Below are 21905 nucleotides of genomic sequence, written 5' to 3'. Positions count from 1 at the left end.
GAATGTCACGTTTGTATTTCGAAAAATGCGGGCGAAACCAGATACGTGACTTTTCTGCCCTTGAACACGTAAATATTCGGTTCTGGCAATATTTGTTTCATTTATCCTTAAGTGTCAGTTACGAAACACCTGGAACTATGACTACAAGGATAGAGGTTTGCTAATTAACTAACAAATTATTTGTACTGCATGTTTTTATACAACTTTTATGGATTGCAGCAGCTGTCTTCGTCGTTTGGGTGGGATTTAATAAACGATTTAGGTGCATTACCAGAAAACGAAGATATTAGTATGTATTTATGTGTTTAGAATTATATGTAATTGTATTTAATTTAGTTTTTAGTGTAACAGTTCATTCATAGTGGTTATTCCTTAGTTATAGACTTTCTTCTGGAACGTCTGCAGCGTGGTCAAATTTATACGTGGGTTGGGCCATTGCTTTTGGCATTAAATCCGAATAATGAGGTGTCAACGTCACATTTATACACTGTTTCGGAATTTGATAAATACATTAACATGTCTAGTATTATTTACGAAGCAAATCCTCACATATTCGCTGTCGCTACCAAAGCACATTACAGTCTGACCAAGGAACTTGGTCGGAATTGTCAGGTAGAAATTGAAATATAAAAACAACAAAAAATTGAATTTTTTATATTTATCCTAATATTATAAATTAAGGTCATCGTTATAAGCGGAGAAACTGGAACAGGGAAAACGTTCAATGCTTTCAAGTGTCTAGAATTTCTCAGTATGGTCAACAAAAATTCAATATCACCCTGTCAAGGAGATTACACGTACAATATTATGCCAAGAATTACTGATGCTTGTCGTTTAATATCTGCTTTCACTACTGCATGCACAGAAAGAAATGAAGTAAGTTCTAGGCATGGACAACTTCTACAGCTTCATTATAAAGGAGGTGCTATCTCTGGTGCCACCATTAATTCCTTCCTGTTGGAGAGGAGCAGAGTAACGAAAGGTTCAAGTAACTTTCAAATTTTTTATCAGGTTCGATTTCCCTTGATAGCTATATTTACAATTACTAATAATATGTGTACTTTAATAAAGCAATGTTTTCCAGATTATGTTTGGAATGTTGGACACAGAACTTAACGCTTTTAATTTATTTATAAATGAAAATTATGACCTATTAAGTACCATAGATTATAATAAGAAAAAATATTTTCAAGAAGGCTTTCAAGATACTGTGAGGACATTGGAAAATTTAAAGTTTGAAGCTGATCAAAGGACGAATATTTTTCAAGTACTCGCTTTGCTAATTCATATGGGAAATATCAGATTTATACAAAATTCTGAAGCATGCACTGTTGACATTATTAATCAAAGTATGTGAATAGCTTTTGCATATGCAACTGGAAGAATGAAAAATTTTAATTTTAATTTATAAAATTAATTTTTAGAATCCAGGGAAGCTCTAAAAAATACTTCTATTCTTAGCTCTTTAACAGAAGAATCAGTAATAGAGTTACTTACTACTGCTCTCATAAATCCAGAAAGCATTTGGCGGAAGCACACCGCGTATCATCGCCAGCTTAGTACTATTGAAGCTTGTTATAACAGACTGCATACTATAATCAGACATTTATACGATCTTTTATTCCATTGGGTCTTAAAACGCACAAACGAAATTTTATCTATAAAAAACAAGTGTTCAGAATGGCTTGGTACGTAAAATTTTGTATCAAACAGTGTAAACTTATATTTATTTGAATTGGGTACTGTTTAGGGATACTGGATATATTTGGTTTCGAGTCATTTAATAAGAATGGTATAGAACAGCTTTGCGTTAATTATGCTAACGAGAAAATGCAACAGTACTTCATGGAGATATATTTGGAAAATAGTAGGAAAGATTTACAAGACGAGGGTTTTATCGAAGATAATATAACGCTAGACACTATTAATTTGTATAAAGAACGTCTAAACATCCTCGAAGAAATTTTGTTTTTAACTCTAAATGATGTATGTAATAAAAATTCTATTCAATTTTATATAGTATTAATTATAAGAGAATTATTATTTTTCGTATTACAGGCTAGTCAATCTCCTCTAATAATTAATATGCCTTCACTAATAGACCTAGTTTGCAGAAATTCACACAATGGAAACCAAAAAATTATTAGCGAGAGGGAAGGAGATTTTATTATAGAGCATTATTCTGGTCGTGTTGCATACTCTATTAAAGATTTACTAGCAAAAAATACTGATAAGGTATTGTCAGATATATAATTTTAATCAAGCAATGCTAATTATTTGATTGCACTTTATAGATTCCAAATGAAGTATCTATCATTTTTCGTGCAAGTAAGAATAAATTTCTTGGTTCTTTAATTGATATCGAAGAAGAACATTTGCATAGTGTCAAAACGTGTACTAAAAAAAGGACTGTACTAGCTAAATTGAGATGTAATATTAATGCACTTATCAAAGAACTAAAGAAATGTGATGTACATTATGTGCGATGCGTTAGACCCAAGTAAAGTATCGATTAATTCATGAAGTATGGTTTCATGTAAATGTAATTTGATAATTGGTAATTAATCACTTTTCAGTCGACTAAAAGAGAGTGAATGGGATCGAAAAGATTTTCGAAAACAATTAGCTTGCATTGGTGTTTTTGATGCTCTGCCTCTTGTCAAATGTAAATACCCTATTCGTTTACATTACAAAGATTTTTGTCAACGATATTCCAAAAAGCCTACAGGTAAATTCTACAAATATTTGTCTGCCTTATGTGTACATATAAAAATAGAACTGTTTTCTAACAGAAAATAGCGATCTCAACGCGTGTAAAATCATTTTGGAGTCAGTTGTGCCTAAAAGGAAATTACACCTGTTCGTCCATTATGGGAAACAAATGATCTTTTTAACAGAGTCTGTCTTCTTCCAATTAGAGACATGCAGAAGAAATTACCGAATAATGTGTGCTAATAAAATAAAAACATTTTGGATAAAACATAGTAAGTGGGAGATATTTCTTACACATTCTATTTCTCTCTATTAATCTTATGATGTTTACAGGGCGTAGAACGATTTCTACAATTTCAAAGTATTCGACGATTAATTATACAACACAAGACGATTATACACCGAACGATGAAGTTTCATCAATTAAAAATATACTTGGACGTAAATTGAAAAAATTAAGTAATTCCGATGACGATGATGTTTTTATTACTGAACCTACGTCCTTCCAAACTAATGATTTAAAAGGATATCCAAATTCTGCCACAAAAAACGAAAAAGAAACTGATAATTTCAACACAGAAATTAATATGAAAAAAATCAATTCTGGAAATAAAAAAGAAAACAGTATATATTTCAAGAACCAATTAAAAAATCTGGACAGCAAACATGATATACAGAACAATATTACGAAATTTGTAGAAGAAAGTAATTCTGACACATTTACAGAATCTAAGAATGGCAAAGATTTCTGCAAGTATACTGATGATAATAACAATCCATTCAAACAGTACTTAGGACATATAACATTAAATAATTCTTTGACGAATACACAACCTGCGGAAAATTGTGACAAGCAAAAATGCTCTATACATTACGATGAGGTTTCTATATTTTTTTCTCGTATAATGGTTTTAATTTTCGTGTTTTAAGAATATGCTATTTCAGAAGAGAGATTTATATACCATACAAACATATCCTCATACGCTTTTCTATAAAAATGGAATTTTAAGCCGACGACGACTCGCCAAGGTAAATGTCTTAAAATTGTAACATTGTCGAAAAATAAGATCAGGATATTAAAATATGTTATGCATAGGTGGCAATTAGGATATATACTCGTCGGACATGTTTGATTAACTCTCATGTAATTCCACGTTCCGAGTTACCGCAAGGACTACAGGACTGCCTTTAAGAAGAATTAATATTTTCTTGACGAGGTCAGTCTATTGCTTCAGTTTTTCTCTTATCACTGCTTTAATAAACAATTCATCGTCCCATTTTTGTAGCGATATATATTAAAAGTCATTATTGTAAAAACGTGAGATTGTAAGTAGGATCATAAATAACAAAATTTAAACACTATGTACATGCATTAACACGCAAACACGAAATGACATTTTCTCGCTTTAACGGGTAAATGTTAAAATCATTGTTGTATTTTTAAATAGAGTCTGAATCTAGTAATTAAAAAGGCATAATTTCGTTTGTTTCAAAATCGTTGAATTCGAAAATGCATCAACCGCACAGATGCACAGCACCTGTAGCATTTTGCATTATGATGCAAATTCACAAACAACTGTATACCAGATTGTAAGCATTAAAAGGCCCTTTCCTTTTATCCTTGAATACTAAGAGTCTTCGCGACGCAACAAGGGCGAGAGTTGCTTGGAGATCGCTTCTTAAAACCTGATAATTCGCTCTTAAACTGACCCGTCTTAAATTACTTGGAGGCACAGGTCGCCCACCAGCAAATGCAAACCTAAAATGTGACATACAAATACTTAGGTAAAGTGTTTTTATACTTGTCTAATTGCTGGCTATTTTATATTTAGTTACATACCTAATTTCTTGTCTAGGACCTCTCAATGTAGAATCAGGGAATGCTGTTTGTAGATCCCATGATATTCGGTTTGGTATTAAAGGTCTAACATTAACGTACTTTATTTTACTTTTAATGGTAATTGGGAGAGGAGTAGGTTTTCGATACTCATTCACTGTGCTTTTGTAATTAACAGGTATGTATGGTAGCAAAGAGTCCCCATAATGTTCCATGAGAACTGCAATGTCCAAGGTATGGGATTGTGACTTTATGAGGGCACAAACAGCAAGCTAAAATAAAGAATTTTAAATCATTATATTAAAGAAAAAATATAACAGGAAAATTTCAAAATTAACTTACAGCTATTCTTTGCCAAAGTGCAGAACCAGGTGGTGCAAACTTTAAAACATTCTCCACAGACAATGGAGACTCTGGACCATGTTGGAAAAATATTAAAGGCTGAATACTAGCTAAAAGCTCCATAGCCATTATTCTCTTCTTATTTCCATCTATGTTTTCCTTCTCCTCTTTTAAAAGCACGCTCTCCAATGTGGGTATATACCTTATGATCGTTATAAGCATTTGTTAAAAATATATAACAATTAAATGATGTTCAAGTAGAAAGAAATTTATTTACTTATCGGCAATAGATGGCCAACGAAGCATTAATTTAAGCGCGCATTCTTTAAAAAGGGCTTCCAAATTCAGATTTATGAAACTTTGTCCCAGAAGCAGTTCCAGTAATAATTCTGTTAATTTATCTACCTATAATAAAATTTGTGAAGGGTCTTGAAAAATTCAAACTGTACATAAAATAAGCTATTAGGATTTATGCGATCTTACTGCTAAATATTACCGAAGTTAAGTGATATGGGTAAACAGCTTCGCTATTACTTGCAATTGCAATAATAAGCTGACATGTTCGAGTGGATACTCTTGTATATTGCGCGTTATTTGAAATCACCATGGATCTAGCAATAGACATTAATTTGTCTATAACACCTTCACCACCCAAGTATGCATTGGTAGCACAATCATTAATTAAAACCTGTAAATATGCATATACTTTGATGCTTACAGAAAATCTATACATATAAACTGATTTATGATTACTATACCTGAAAAGTTTTTTGAGATCCATTGAATAAAGTCTTCAATGCACGTTTTGCATAATTATTGCGTGCTTCTGTTAATCTTGCATCACATATTTCTGATTCTAACAAAAATACATGTGATTAGAAAATTACTTTACTACTCCATCCAAAAATTATAAACCTATACAAAACAAATTTTTTACCTTGTATAAAAGGTACATTGTTCTGCGATATACTAAGTGGATCATTTATTTTTTGTACTAGATTAATAATACGTTCATTAGGAACATATACTTTTGCCTCTGTGTGATATTCAGGCATAGATTCTGGTGCACCTAATATCGGATCTACATCACATAAATTGGTAATTACAGCATTCACATCCGTAGATGTTAAGCGTTTTCTTTTGCTATGTTTTAATCTCGTTACACATTTCTGAAAACAGAATTTACACTTTCATTATCAACTGAAATAATATTTAAAGGTAGTGAAAATTATACATACATGCAATACTTCTCTAAGGCGATAGGAAGCATCTTCTGCTAGCCTGCGTAATAAAGAATCAGGCAGAGGATGCATCCCTAATTCTTCTCCAATTGCAGATATCCAATCTGTACTGAGTACAGCATATCTTCTTGAGTTAGTATCGGTTACATTGTTACTGTTAGTATCTCCATTGTTATTAACAAAAGAGTTGCTGTATCCAGAACTAGCTTGATTTGCTATCATTTCTTTCATGATTTTTCTTGCTTACTTTGTACAACAATTATGTGTAACTATACTATATAGTTTAAATATCAATTGTCCATAGTTTTTTATCACATCATTCACAAACTACTTAGAAATTGTTCTGTAAAATTGATCGTTTGTTGGCACTCACAGCATGATAATACAAATATATAAAAATACGCGAAATATATTGATTTTCATTTACGATGTTTTTAACACAAAATGGCTGACTGCAATGCAAATTATATTTATATACTAAATTTCTTTATAATTGTTTTAGAGGATAAACATTCCAATAGACTAATAAAAATTCAACATGTTTCATGTTAGTTTAGAAATAACATCAAAATATTTCATCGAATTTAATCGTTAAAAAAGAATTTGCAATTTACGTCAGTGATCTGTTTTGAAAAAATTCGTATTACACTAATCAAAATTTTATATGCATTTAAAATGTATTACTCCAATTGTGTAAAGAAATAACTGTATTAATCTTTACATTTCTCAATATTTGTAAGATTTGATTGATTCACAAAGATAGTACAGTCTATTATATAACAAAACTGGATAACAATATTATTCATTTATTATCATCAAAACGTTTTGAAAATTTTCTAAAATTATTGTCACTGCAACACTGTATTGCGCCGCACTTCATGATATTTCATTTAGCGCTAGTTTCAGATTGTATTATGGATTATTGTTTTTAATTCTGACGTCATATTTTTAACAAGTAGTACTTGGTTTACGAGTAATAAAACTCGATCGATCTCTTTTGTGTATGCATATAACCTGTTACTGTAATAATATTCTATTCCAAATAAAAAATATTTAGAGTTTGTTACTGATTCCTAATACGATCCTGGTTCTCTGAATCAGAATTTGTTTATTTCTTTCCAATATTGTTTCAGTACTTCATTCCATTTACATTCCACTACAATTAGTATAAAAATATATTCCTCTTTTTAGGTTTACTTCGATTAAGCAAGAATAAGTCGCTCATTACTTATTCTTTATTTGTACTAAAAACTATACAGTTTTATGTTTATTAAAAAAAGGTATGTAAAAAGGTACTCAGCATAATATGAAAAGATATACAAGATATCAGAAGTACACATTATAATATTCAGAGACTAAAATGAATTTTTATTCTTTCTACTCTTCTATAACAGTCTCTAGAAAAATTTTTAATATTTGCATCAACATCCAGTTTACTCATACGAGTCATTCATAAGCCAGTGATTAAACTTTAAGAATTCTGTTAAATTTTAGTGCGAAAGCACTTGATTCATCCTTAACTTTCTATACTCGAAATAAATACAAATATTTTTATTTTGTCGAGTAAAGCAATCTAGCAAATAAGCAACTCGTATCTCTCTCCCGATTAGCTTTTAATTGTCCTGCGTTAGAACTTGCGAGATACAAATGACACGATCGACCCTTGGTCCCTCTAGTGAGCAATAAGTAAATAGAATGTCGCCACAGTCGCTGACAAGGTATATCCCTTCCTTGTTTACCGCACGAAACATCTGATTCTTCGTCATTGTCTCTGGAAAGTTGATCCGTAAAATTTCAAGAGGCACGTCGACCAATCGGAACTGTCGACGAAATTTACGCACAGAAATATCACTGACGTGTCCACGAAAAGGGAGCTGCTTCAGGGGTTCATGATTATTCTCGTTTTATACAGAGGGAAAACAACAGTGTTCGACGGATCGCGTTAACTAAACGGTGTGATTTTGTGAAGTGATATCGAAGAAACGGAAAAATTATGGCAGCCGTGTTAAAGACTTTTGTACGGTCTTTCACCAACAGACTGTAAGTAATTCTCGTTAGATAATGCGATGGATCTTACTTAGAAGGCACAGTTTCGCTGATAACGTAAACACAAATCTCGTTATCGTTTTTTAATCGAATCGCTGGCGTTCCATCACCGTATTTTTATGTTCGCCTCTGGAACGCGAAACGATCGCGGTGATGTAACTTACAACGTTGATGTGCCATTTCGCAAAAAAACGTTAGGTCTTCCTTCTTGCACCGCTTCGAATAATGTTATTTAACATGATATGCATTTCTCCTTATCTGCGTTGTTGGTGTGTTACGTGACCTTCAGTCCGTGCACGTAGACTCGGAAAGTTCGTGAATTTGAATATTTCATGCAGCGAAACTTTTCAACTACGAGCTAAGCTGTTATGACGTATTACGAATAATACATTCATCGTAGCTGACAATTTTGATACTCGTAAAACAGGAAACGTATGATGTTCGTTATCTTTATTTCGATTTTAATATTTTCTGTGCACCTATTTTCCTGTTCGCATATCACATTTTTATTGTTTTTTTACTTGTTAATCTACCGTGCTGTTTTATTTACATAAGTGATATATAGATAACTATTTTCTTAGATACAACAATGGTTGACATGTATGTAAGATAACGTAGATTCTCTTGATTACAGCGAATCACCAGTCAGACAGCACCTTAAAAATGTCTACGGCTGTCTGTCTTTGTCGACATGTGCAGCCGCACTGGGAGCTTATGTTCATTTGTACACAGAGCTCCTGCAGGCTAATCTGTTGACAAATCTTGGTACCTTGGGTTTGTTATTTGCTTTAATCGCCACACCAGACAATGGGAAGAATCAAAAATTACGCCTTAGCTACCTCCTGGGATTTGCACTTTTGTCTGGTCTTGGATTAGGTCCTTTACTTCAATTGGTTATAGCTGTTAATCCAAACATCATAATAACTTCATTAATAGGTAAGGTGTAAAAGTACAATCTTTAATTAGATATAAAAATATTATATGCAACTATTACATATTATGGTGCCATGTTATGAAATAATTATCATTTTTATATTGTCCTATTTTTCAGGAGTAACTGTCGTATTTGTGTCATTCAGTATTTCCTCCCTTTTGGCTGAACGAGGTCGTTGGTTATACCTGGGTGGTACCTTAATTAGTTTACTGAATATGATAGTCCTATTTTCATTTGTAAATCTCTTCCTACGCTGGTCTCTCTTCTACCATGTCCATTTGTATGGTGGACTATTTCTGATGTGTGGTTTCGTAATTTATGATACACAGTTGATCATTGAGAAATTCCACATGGGTAGCAAAGATTTCATCTTGCACTCTCTAGATCTCTTTATAGATTTCATTGGTATTTTCCGTCACCTTTTAGTAATCCTTACAGAAAAGGTAACAAAAGATATGTTATATTATTTAAAAACTCATAACAAAAATAGTCTTTGTCAATTTTTATCTTTTCCACAAGAGGATTCATTAATTTTCATTTTAACAAAATGTTTATTACACTATAAACAAAGCATTTTTTTATATAATATACATTCTATTATGATATAAATCTCGTTTCTGACCACTAGAATATAACCTTATTAAAAAAATTGTAAAATTTTACAAGGGCTATTTTTGTTGAGTTTTATTGTAAATGTTACATCTGTTGCTTACTATTTTAATTTGTTGTAGGAATCCAAAAACCAGCGTAAACGCAAAGAGTAAGATGTGGGGAGGGGAGGGAAAGTGTAAAATATCATACCATTCAAGTAAAATCCATGAACTAGAGGTCTTCATCTAATCTATCCATATGTAAGACATTTACTACGATAAAGCGGATTTCAATAATACAGCTTATCGATTATGTCAAGAAATTTTTAGGCTTGCGTTGGCCATAAGGACGCAATGCACTTATTTTGGATTACATAGTTATCACACTTCTTTTTTCAATTATCTATTACCTATTAGATTTATATACATGTATACATACATAGATATAAATTTATTGTACTATATTTTTATCTTTCAATAAACAAAATTTCCCAGCGTTTCTGGGTATTTCTTAATCGGTCGAGAGTGTTTTCAGGATTCACTGTTGAAGGGCTAAAATCTTATTTATTAAAATGTAACTTTACATGTATACGATTATCATTTACATGCGCATATAAAACAAAAATTACGCGTCACGTATCGATCTTCATGAATATCAAAATCGTATGAAGAGGAAACAAAATCGATGATAATGGAGTGTGTAACACACGACTTCTGTGTTGCGAGAAATGTACATACATTGTTTGAAACCGTATACAAAATGCATACAGCATACGTCAAGCGATTTTCGAATCACTTTATATTAATATATTTAATAGGGACGTTGACGATCCCTGTCTCTATCTCCTCGTCTGAAACAAAACATGTAAATTATATAATCATGATAAAAGAAGTTAAGAAATCTTATATTTTCTTTTATAACTGAACTAACCCGCCGCCGCCTCTCATTGGTCCACCTCGACCCCCTCGTCCTCCCCTGTCTCCGCCACGGAATCCACCTCGACCACCCCTATCTCCTCCACGACCCCCTCTATCATTCCTGAATCCTCCTCGACCACCCCGATCACTACCACGGCTGCCTCTTCCTCCGCCACCGCCGCCGCCACCACCACCACCACCACCAGCGCCTTCTGGTTTCAAACTTTTACAGAGATTGCACTGGTCTCTCCAAGCGAAGTTTGTGTTACCACATTCGGGATTAGGACACCTGTTCAAAAATTAATTTAGGGATTCTTTAAAAAACCAGTACATGAATGTAATAAAAAAAGAAACAGTATAGTTGACTATTTAGTTTCAGATATGTTGCGTAAGATAATGGAAGAAGTACCTCCAGTCCCCTCCGCGGCCTCCTCCATCGCGACGATCGTCACCTCCACCGCGATGATGATCATCTCTGTCGCCGCCACCTCCGCCTCGGCTTCCAAAACCACCGCCTCCTCGGCCTCGACTGCCACCACCGCGGCTTCCACCGCTGCGATTACCTTGCCAATTACTTTTATGTTGAGCAATTTGTACTTTTATAGTACGTCCTTTGAATTCCTTTCCATCGAACCAGTCTATCGCCGATCGAGCAGCATTCTGATCATCATAAGTTACGGTGGCTTCGCCCTTTGATTTCCCTGTGTTTTTGTCTTTGTACATCCACACTTTGGGTTTGCCAGTCCTCTTATCATGCTAAGGATACAGATACATGTATATAAGTTACAGTGTTACATAGAAATAATTAACTGAAGTAGAATAGAAGTGAATTGACCTACTTTGATTATTCCAATAGCTCCAAAGTGCTGACAGATTTCTTCTTCAGAAATCGAAGGATCCATACCAGATACAAATATAGTATCTTCTTGCGTAACCATTCCATCGTTGCCACCGCCGCGGTCACCGTAGCCCCCTGTAATGTGATAAGAATTAACAATTGTTCTGGCACCACACTCGTTGAAGTAGGAATAATACTTGCAAATCTACTATCCCTAAACCTACTCAAATCTAAACTAACAAGTGGAAAACTTTCATGTCGGGTTGTAAACAGCTAACGAAACAATGTAACATGGAGAAGTGAATTTTGCAAACATTTTGAAATTTCGTTTAAGTTCTTTTTCAAATCGAAATATTAATAAAAAGTTTTCTATGTATCCATTTTGCGTTTTAAATCAATTTTATAGGTACAACTAAACCCGAATTTCAAATATCTACATATTTTACTCCTCTTCTCGAGAGATACCAATTTATTCAGAAGTCATTATATGCTTGATAATAAAACTATGAAAATATTTATTCATTTTCAACGATCTTTTCCCATGTGAAAAGAATTCCTCTTGTGATGTATACTAAAAATTTTTTAATTTATATCTGTATATTTAAAAACGTATGATTATTGTGACATTAGTTTCACCTCATAAATACATGAATTTTATTTGGCCTACTCGTGTCACAATCCTTAACGATATTCGAGGATTATTTGCTGATTCATAATACTTCTGTTATCATGTTTATATAGTACTTTTTATAACTCCTTCATTGTATAAAATTATTGATTTGAGGACATTTTTCTTCTTTTGACCCGTACATTTAGCGAAAATATTAGTACTCGTTGCCCTAACAATCTTAGTAGCATAATGATACGTAGAGAACACAAGGTTGCAGCTTAACATACAAAAGGGCTGCAACATTATTTTTACCCTTACCATTTTCCTATACTTTTGGGGAAGTCTCGACTGATCAGGGGTAGGATATTTAATTCACCAGCTGCCTTTTATGTTTAATTTTATCCTGACGTATGTGTTGGAAATATTATCTATGTGTTACCAGCATGAATGCTGATGAAAATCATTGATAAATATTTCAGTGAAGAACTTAATTACGAAGATTTTCTATAGAAAATGTTCCCTTATATACAATTTCTTCCATATTCTTTGTGATGGTCGGTAAAGTAAAGTTTGATGTTACAAGCGCGTGGCGCATTTATATCTGGGACAGATGATTAGATATCCAGTTAGATAAATATCGTAGTAGCTTCTAAGACTGAGAAGTGCTTGTATCCTGTTATTGTGGATTATGTTGGCATATACAAACCAAATGTTTCCATTTAATGAAAAAAGCAATTGGTGATCAAAGCAGCTCTTTAAGACACTGCAGGAACATCATCATAATGATCCTCTTTTTATTACTTTTTTAAATTAAATTAAGGAATTCCGGGTAAATATCTGGTTGCCAGAGAAAAATACATCCCTAACAATGTTGCATAGCAGCCCTTTCATATAATACAAGTAACCGAGTATTTAGATTGTAAATATTAGAGTGAAAGCTTGAATAGCACCAGACTCGTACAGACAGTCTGGTGCATTTACCTTTGTTATAACCACCACGGCCACCGCCACTGCTAAAACACAGAAGCAGATATACCAATGAGTTGACTCATGGACAGACTGATCGATCGATCGATGCATGGCGAATCAAATGCTGCTCGCCACCTCTCTTCTTGATGCACCTACTGTCTAAATGTCTGGTCACCATATTACTTAACATACTAGATAAGTCAATCGTACATCGTCATGTTCGTTGGTCAAGTCCAGCATGCAAAGATTAACCGTGTTTCATGGCAAAAGGACAAGAATAAAGCAATGCTTTCAGCACAGCCATTGTCTTTGCCAAAGATATTGGTGAAGACAACCTTGTGTAAAATATTACCCTATATGCACCAGATATACATAAAATATTGTATTCAAAAGTTTCGTAGTAAGAGATTACTATAAATTCTATGAAAACTTCTATGTTAGAAGTATAGAGAAAACAATTGAACAGATTATACATTAAAATGAGGAAACTACTCATTTCATAGAAAGAATAACACAAAGTTAATGCGAAATCAATATTCTATTGTGAAAGGACAAAATACATTAAATAAATACCAAAGTTTTTAATTGAAATTTTCATTTAGAATATTATTTCTGATTACGCGAATAATGGTAATCTCTTACAAACACTTTAAACGTCTCTTAATTGTCTAGTCGATTTCAATAACCCTAAGTAGTAATACTTTGACAACAGTGGCCCCAGTGGCAGTATTAACTGCTTTACAGGTATGAGTGATGCGAAATCTTAAATGTATATACGCATCGTACTTTTTACTCATTACAACAGTACAGAATCAGAACATACCATACATTATAACCATTTTACGTCATTTGTCATATACAACCTGTTTTTACCTTTACCAGTTATACCTGTGTGTTAAACCTGTAGGCACACTTCAAACATATTAACGCCCAGAGGGCATAAAACCATTTGCAAAGAAACAACAAGTTTTCATTACTGTCTTAAGAACTTCATTTCATACCTTGATTAATTCAATGTAGTTTACCTTTATATTGATTCTGATTTTTCACGTATAAGTAAAATTTTGTTTATTGACCTTATAACTTTATCGCTTCATCATATAAATATAGATGTAAATAATAAAAAAAATGAACTTACTTGTAGCCACCGCCAGAGCGGTCATTGTATCCGCCGCGATCACCATATCTATTGCCACCACCTCCTCCTCCTTGGCCTAAACATAGATGCACATAAATTTATGCTCTATTACCTTTCAGTAATATCAAAAATCTATGGTATAATTTTTGTAAGCTATACCTCCGCCATAGCCCCCGCTGGAATTGTTACGATTGTAACTCCCACTGCCTCCACCTCCGCCTCCATGCCCATAATTTCCACCGTAACTCCCACTGCCACTATTACCTCCAGAACCGCCCCCACTGCCATAACTGTTCTGGTTGTAACTATTCTGATTCTGCGCTTGATTGTAGTCTGGGCCACCGCTGGAATTGTAACTGTTGTAACTGCCATAGTTGCTTCCAGTACTTGGTGGTGGTTGGTTATATTGATTATAACCGCCACCACCACTGGAAGGTGGTGGATATGAAGTATCTTGACCACCGGAAGGTGGTGGCTGGCTGTACTGATTGTACCCCTGTTGTTGGTAATTTGAATACTCTAAAACAATTGGGAACAAATATTGTTAAACAACATTATGAAATTTTAATAGATCATATTTATATTTAGTAAATTACACTGCACATTTGCAGTAAAAATGAGTAAGTGAATATAAACAATTTTTTTAATATTTTCAAATATCTGTAGAAGTATATAGAAGTATGCTCCAATATTTATGTTTACCACCATATAATAAATATTAGAACTTATATTGCTCCGCAACAAATTAAAGTGTCAAAAAAGGATAACAAAGTGCTACATAATATTTCTCAATCTTCTCCATTCATTTAAATGGCATTACAAATTATCCTTCATGAATTTTATTAATTTCATAGTGATGAAAATTACCAGATATCATGTGCATTATATAGTAACTAAGTAGAAGGGAAAATAAATAGTGCTAAATATTAAAAGGAAAAGTCAAGAACATGTGAAATTGGTATAACAAAATGGAGTAGAAAAGTGGGATGAGGCGGTTGAAATGCCGATCAATAAGCTTATACGTCTGTGCATGCACAGAAGCGTCGTACGTAATTTCACGTGTTGATATACATAACTCCAAAATATATCAATAAATACTGATTCTCCCATTCGATAGCAAAAATACTGAGAATTCCAACAGCGTGTAAACTACATGGAATAGATTTTCATCGCGAAAGAGTATCGTAGGTAATAGCACTACGTATCATCCACGTATTATCCACGACTCGAAAATCTGATTCTTCAACGAAAACTAGCATTTTATTATCGGAATACGCATCGTTGAGTCTTTAACTACAAAATTTGGTTATTTTCTACTTACGGGTGTCCGTCATCGTGCCTTCCTCCGGTAATCAAATCGCTACACGGTAGAAAAAGCACGTAATGGCGGGAACGAAGCGATTCTCCAACGACGAATCTCAACGAGATTGAGCTCGACGATTGAACGGCGTTTTACTACCGGAAACTGGTCACGAGGAGCGGAAATCCTCCTGGTTAGGTGGCGCTGCAGACCTTTTAATCGTTAGAACCTCGTTTGACTAGAGAAGTAGTAACTGACAATTCGAATTTTAAACAATTAGTAGCGAATTATTAGATCGAAGTAATTCTTTTTTTTAGTTAATTTTAACACGCGTAATTTGTATTATTTTGTGATAGCTAGTATTCGAATTTCTCTACCTGACGATTTGAAAGTGACAATGAGGTTGTATGAGCGCTTTCGGGTAAGTTACAACGAAACTTTAAAATCTTTAAAATTGTTAGAAAGGAAATAGAAAGAGAACATAGTGGACATCAATGTTTCAGTATTTTTTATTAATCTTGTATTAGAATACTACAGTCAATTTAAATTTTAAATTTAAATGCAACGTATAATTTTTAATTTTGTTTGTGAATATAATCCACTGACATTTACTTTTACTGTTTTCTTAATATATGTACACTAACATTTATGTTACTTATTTTGTATCAATGACTCAGATCTACGTCCCATTAACTCATTAAGATACTTAATTTTTTGATACTTCATTTACATACATCTAATACAGGAAAAAATCGAAATTTAAGAGAATTCTTTGACAAATTAATACTTCTAATGGGTTCAATCACGGTTGTGCTGAAGACGGCCGTGATTAATTAGTATATAATTTCAGTGCACTTTATTTATACATATAAAATACATATAATCAGATTCTTTGCTGTATATCAATGGTCATTTTTGTGAAAAATTTATATTTTCAATTTTAAAAGTAAATTAGAAATATATAGTCTACTATCATTGAGAATCAGGTATCAATTAGGAATACATTATACAGGAAGTACAAATAGAAGTAAATTGAAGAAAAATGAAGAATAATGTTAAAAGGAAACAAGACTTGTATAACTCTCATATTTTAATGTAATTTACATTGAAAATATCTAGGTATAGTAGTTTTCTGTACACATTTGCGTTTGTAATGAAAAAGGAAGAACTTAATTGTGTTTACAAAAATGGTAGTATTAGGTCAGGAGTTAGATACAAACAGAAAGGGTGAGATTAAAGATCACGAATTGGAATGCTGAGATGGTGTTAATCCTCCCGTGTGTTCAGGACTGTGCTTTTGCTTTTTTCTCTTTTTCTCTTTCTTACGTTTCTTCCTAGCCTCTTTCTCTTCATCATGTCTCTTCTGCTTTTTATGTTTCTTCTCATGAGTATCTGAACCACCAATATCTGTTGTGGTTGCCTCTTGACCACTAGGAACTTCTCCTGGTTTGTGTTTATGTTTTTTATGTTTGTTTTTATGTTTCCTTTGCGGAGCTTGATTCACGTAACGATATTGTTCAGGTAGCTGTACAAACATAGAATTCTCTTTCAATTTCTGTTGAGTATTTTGTTTTTAAATTTTATTTCATGTTACTTACCGGTCCAGGATGTAAACGAAAACCAGCTAGCTGAACACTGGTCAATGGTAATAGTTCTTTTCCACCAATTGGAGGTTTTTCAATTACAGACCTTAATGAACTAACAAAAAAGAAACATAATGTTAAGTATGTTCTGTGATACAATCAAAGTTTATATAAATACCTGTTATCTAAATGACCAGGTCTATCTATAATACCCGGTAAATTTGGTAAAAATGATGAAAGTTGTTCCTTCAGTTTTTTTCCACTAAATTTGCTATAAGAATGTTGTAGGCCATAATGGTCCATTAAATTTGTTGCCCCTGTGAGTTCACTTTCTCCTAGAAATTTGATTAAAGATCAGATGATTTATTAGAGATCATTTTATTCTTCTATATTAATGAAAATGAGAAGAAAATATACCTGGGGGTTCTTTCATCAAATAGAATGGCCCACTATGGACAATAGAAGGATTCTTTCCCAGAGAAATAGTTGTCTTTAAGGTTCCCGTTGAATCTTGACGTGAAACAATAGGGGAACGTGCGCCTCTAGGCGATGACTTTGGTGAATATTGTTCCACTTTACTACGAAACTGATCGCCCATCATCATCCTTTGACTTTATTTCATGGCACCTTCACTACGATTAATGGGCTCTAGCAGAGAGCACAAACAGTTGCTTAAAGTTTCCCACTATCACTCAATTGATGTTTACATTATATTAAAGCATCCAAGATAAACTTGGTGCTACTATAACAATGTCTAATGCACACATAACTTTTGCATTATAATGCACAGGCACCAAGTAACACAATGTTAATGGGAATACACAATTTGACAAGTTATACAATTAGTACACAATATGCAGGAAACATTTTAGAATTTTTCATTTACTTCCATATGAAATTAATATGAAGATTACACAATAAACATCACCATAATCTACTCGCCCACAGGTTAATCAACATGTTATTCGAACATTTCGTGAACATCTTGATCTGATCATTCGTTTCGTTTCAGTACGTAGGTTACAGTTCGTCACATAGCTAAACGTAATAAATAAAGTTTTGCTTTTATGATGGAAATCGAACAAAATTTGATGTCGCTATTAATAATTAAGTGCACTTATTGACAAAAATATTTCCAAATGGAATTGTCTATTAACTTATTAAAGTTTATTGTTTGTTCAGGTATCCTCACTAACCAACACACCCTGTCTTTCATTTTCATCTCTTACCGAAGCACCATTTCATTATAAATTTTTTCAATCCCTATTTTTCGTTATTCGTGTATTGCATAGTTCACATCCGAGACTATACTTTGAAAAGTAGACACTACTTCTTAGATAGGATGAGCATATACAGAGCTAGATACATAGATAAGCAACCATAAACGAATCAAATGCATCGCAAAAGTTCTGCCTGGAAAGTTCGAGGATATTAGGTCTTACAATTAGTAGAGCTAGAGGTCAGAAAAAGAAACTTTAAAGTCGTTCATATTCTTGCCTTTAATTTTTTATTACATATCTTGGTCAGAAAAAAAATCCAGCATTTTATTACAATTATTTAAGTATGCAACAGCATGGATAACAATAGTTACGAATATTTCAAATGCGCATGTGTGAATGTGAAGTACATATTTTAATTGGATACTGGTAAATGGCTTTTTTTTAAATAAAATTGATATTAACTCCGAAAGAATGGGAAATTTACACAAGGAACAATGTAATTTTTTAATAATCCTGTGTATATTTATTTCGATTATGGTATCTGCGTATTATTATGATTACATTGAGGTTATGTATTTTTAAACATGAAACTATTAATTATTTCCCATAGCGTAGCTAAAGTTCAAGTGGAATAGTGGAGAATAGTGTATTCTGTTGTGTAGAATGGTATATAATAGTGTAGAAGTAGTGTATAGTTGTGTAGGATAGCGTAGAATAGTGTAGAATAATGTAATTGCATACAATAGAGTGTAGTGTGTAGTATAGAGTAGTATAGAATAGTATAGTGTGAAGTGTAAAATAGTATAGAATAGTGTAGTACGTGGTGTAGAATAGTATTGAATAATGTAGTATTGTGCCATAGTCATTTCATCTTTTGGCGCGAAAACTGACTCGATTCCTTTCAATTCGTATCTCAATTCTTGTAACGTTACGAACTCGAAGACAAAGTGTTACAGGGAAGTTTTCTTAAAATGATTATTTCATGATAGTTGTATTAACAATCTCTTTTTTCTCTCGTATATATAAATAATAAACGCGAAACTGGTTCAATTTGCACACAGTATATTTAATTACAGCACGAAAGGAGATGCTCATATTTTTTTTACAGGAAGAAATACGTCTAGGTAGAATATAGTTATTTATTTTTTTTAAACTTTTTTTATATATTTCGTTACAATACTATATATCGTTCGATCAAAAGCACCATGGGTTTGAAAAATATTTACGGCGCCGAGCGACACAACGTTTTGATTTTGAAACGCACACGTATATATAGTTGAACGTTTATATGAATGTTTATACAATAATATGCACACATAAATCGTAGATCCGTTCTAAAGTAAAGTAGTTGACACACAGTGTTCTCGTGTTCATTATCATTATATATTCAGGATAATCGGTGTAGTCGATCGATCGAGTGATTCACGACGAACCTTTGTATGGTTGAAAAAACTGTCAATTAATCACACAAAATTTTATTGCACGCAGAATGACACCGAAATAGGTGGTCCTACTTTAGTAGCATATTTTACTTTTTTTAAATATAAAAAGGATCATATTATATAGTAAATAAAACGTGTTTATACTTCAGGAAAGGAAGGTTTTAGGGTGAATGTATATGGAATCTTTTTTTTTCTTTAGGAAGAATAGAATAGGCTACCAAAGTGGGATTACCTATTTCGATATTACTCTGGTGCTATGGTTTCACTGGATACTCTCATCCTCAGACAGCATATCTTTCATTCTTTTTGATAAATTCTCTTCGAGCAAAAATATCTAAGTCTGCATTTTCCTCAAATTTCAATATTATAGATAAAGGTGTTAGAATATATTTTCATAAAATTGATAACAAGAAGTTTTTAGCAAATCTCTCCTCGACCCTGGTTACATATTCTTCTAAAATTTAAACACCATCAAAATACGTTTTCCCTTCGCCTTTCACTCATTAAAATAGTTTAGACATCTTGTGTTACACGAACGTCGAGATAAAGAGAAGGTCGTACAAGAAGAACTCTAGAAACGATTATATTATTTCGATATCGCAAACAACAACAATTGACTAAGAATCCTGATTGAACATTGTATTCCTTTTATCGTTTTATTAAAATGATTCCGAATCTAGCAGTTAAAGCACTAGAGGAAACGTTTTTCTAATATTCTCGAGAGCAGAGTCAATAGTTACCATTTTATGGTAAAAAAATATATCGTCTGAAGATTAGCTCGCAGTAAGAATATAGTGTTCTATGATTCAATAGATCTTCGAAAAATAAGACTGAGCGTGTGTACTCTTTTTATTTTTCTTTTATCCTAGAGCAGCAAAGTAAATCGTTCTAACAGCTTTTCTGCTTATTGTTTCGCTCGTGAAACTGTCTATAGTTCAACGTGATTGAATTGGACGATTCATCCTGTGTGTAAAATCGGATAACGCTCAGAGACCATCGGTCCTCCCTCGAAAATAGTCGTCAACACTGTGTCGACGAAATCCAAAAACTTGATTGATTGACGTTTCTTTAATCGCATAATAATCGATACTTACGTAACGTTAATCATATGCCGATAAATACTGAATATCATCTCCTTCCTCGATAATACTTAAATCTATCACGAATTAAATCTAATTACAGGCTAAACGATCGTCGCGAAGTACAGAGGTACCCAGTTGTAATTACTTACTTTAATTAGAAATTAAGGAGGTAGGTTAAATTTATCAAAGAGGGGAGCGTTTAAATTTAGTCGAAAGTGATTGAAATGAAACATCAGGGATTTCTTCAGTAGCTTCCTATGTAATTCAAATCAGGTACCTTTGTACACTTTCGAATCGCGTGAAAAGTGTCTTTCTTGCTCTCTCAGTCGTCCTTTCGCCTCTTCTCATCAGTTCTCCTCTACAGTTACAAAAATCATACGCAAGCTGTTTCAAATGCATTTTCAGAAAGGAAAATAATACATTCAGTCTCCTCGGAACGTTTGCTGCGTGGAAGGCCGTGGTTCGCTTCGGTCAAAAAGAACGCAGTGTGTACCTTTCTCTTCTCATCTCGCTTTTCTTTTCACTCTTTCGACGAATATGGTAAGACCATGGATTATTTAGTAGAAGATAGTTCACACTTTACACTCGTGGATGTGTGAAAATTCAAATTTCGCGCGCTCGATCGATCTCCCTTGATAGCAATCGTCCTATACAGTAAATTCTCGTTATATGCTCATCAGATTTTATTCGTTACAGGTTCATCGCAATCCCCACCACGTGAAACGTGACTGTATTTGTTACAAACAATCGCCTTCAGTTTAAGGAAAATGGAAATTCGAAAATCGTCTGCCCTGTACATGATATGTGTTCCTAATCAATCCTGAGTGATGAACATCTAACGAGAATTTACTATAATAGTTAATCAGCGATGTTCACAAGCATTTTTTCTGCTATTCAAAATATTACAGCACGAGGTTATAGCGCATATGGATCTCGATCAAGTCGCGGAGTCTCAATTTTCAAGCAAAGTTCAGCTGCGAAACGTGTATCGCATCGTCGAGATATGCATTGAAGCCGCTCATAGTCACGTTCGTGTTTACCATAGTATTAACATTCATAGTTTGTACACGACTAGAAAATTAATTGACGATTATATTTAAAGA

General features: G+C 33.2%; 5 protein-coding genes across 7 annotated transcripts; 2 read left to right on the top strand and 3 right to left on the bottom strand.

The window, feature by feature from the left end:
- Window positions 1-2: 2 nt before the first annotated feature.
- LOC143185098 (unconventional myosin-XIX) lies at window positions 3-3904 on the top strand. Its single transcript, XM_076387834.1, is given in 14 exon segments — window positions 3-155; window positions 220-289; window positions 377-612; window positions 682-1011; window positions 1085-1349; window positions 1425-1688; window positions 1751-1986; window positions 2059-2235; window positions 2295-2500; window positions 2577-2728; window positions 2793-3001; window positions 3003-3634; window positions 3690-3741; window positions 3809-3904. Coding segments are annotated over 14 exon segments (3078 nt in total).
- A 366-nt stretch (window positions 3905-4270) lies between these two features.
- On the bottom strand, window positions 4271-6532 carry LOC143184856 (uncharacterized). Its single transcript, XM_076387378.1, has 8 exons — window positions 6130-6532; window positions 5829-6060; window positions 5650-5747; window positions 5388-5579; window positions 5169-5296; window positions 4892-5093; window positions 4553-4821; window positions 4271-4471 (listed from the first exon to the last, which is right to left on the bottom strand). Exons 1-8 carry the CDS (start codon window positions 6361-6363, stop codon window positions 4279-4281), a joined length of 1548 nt encoding a protein of 515 aa, XP_076243493.1. The 5' UTR covers window positions 6364-6532; the 3' UTR covers window positions 4271-4278.
- Window positions 6533-7965: 1433 nt separating this feature from the next.
- Bi-1 (Bax Inhibitor-1) lies at window positions 7966-10201 on the top strand. Its single transcript, XM_076386365.1, has 4 exons — window positions 7966-8172; window positions 8813-9114; window positions 9230-9555; window positions 9844-10201. Exons 1-4 carry the CDS (start codon window positions 8126-8128, stop codon window positions 9874-9876), a joined length of 708 nt encoding a protein of 235 aa, XP_076242480.1. The 5' UTR covers window positions 7966-8125; the 3' UTR covers window positions 9877-10201.
- Window positions 10202-10246: 45 nt separating this feature from the next.
- Window positions 10247-15631, bottom strand: LOC143184287 (uncharacterized). 3 transcript variants are annotated; one of them, XM_076386362.1, is made up of 9 exons: window positions 15497-15631; window positions 14670-14694; window positions 14335-14519; window positions 14176-14251; window positions 13050-13081; window positions 11460-11593; window positions 11030-11376; window positions 10634-10909; window positions 10247-10553 (listed from the first exon to the last, which is right to left on the bottom strand). In XM_076386362.1, the coding sequence occupies exons 1-9, from the start codon at window positions 15507-15509 to the stop codon at window positions 10514-10516; spliced, it is 1128 nt and encodes a 375-aa protein (XP_076242477.1). In that variant the 5' UTR covers window positions 15510-15631; the 3' UTR covers window positions 10247-10513. The 3 variants fall into 3 exon arrangements, with proteins under 3 accessions (XP_076242477.1, XP_076242475.1, XP_076242476.1); XM_076386360.1 differs by having other exon boundaries at window positions 14335-14694; XM_076386361.1 differs by having other exon boundaries at window positions 13050-13078; window positions 14335-14694.
- Window positions 15632-15978: 347 nt separating this feature from the next.
- Window positions 15979-18374, bottom strand: Med19 (mediator complex subunit 19). Its single transcript, XM_076386363.1, has 5 exons — window positions 18288-18374; window positions 17476-17706; window positions 17237-17393; window positions 17074-17173; window positions 15979-17000 (listed from the first exon to the last, which is right to left on the bottom strand). The coding sequence occupies exons 2-5, from the start codon at window positions 17660-17662 to the stop codon at window positions 16716-16718; spliced, it is 729 nt and encodes a 242-aa protein (XP_076242478.1). The 5' UTR covers window positions 17663-17706; window positions 18288-18374; the 3' UTR covers window positions 15979-16715.
- Window positions 18375-21905: the final 3531 nt, after the last annotated feature.

Source organism: Calliopsis andreniformis, chromosome 10 (assembly GCF_051401765.1).
Source record: "Calliopsis andreniformis isolate RMS-2024a chromosome 10, iyCalAndr_principal, whole genome shotgun sequence".
Lineage (NCBI taxonomy): Eukaryota > Metazoa > Arthropoda > Insecta > Hymenoptera > Andrenidae > Calliopsis > Calliopsis andreniformis.
Note: the sequence above shows the minus strand (reverse complement) of the source record. Positions and strands in the feature narration are given on the sequence as shown.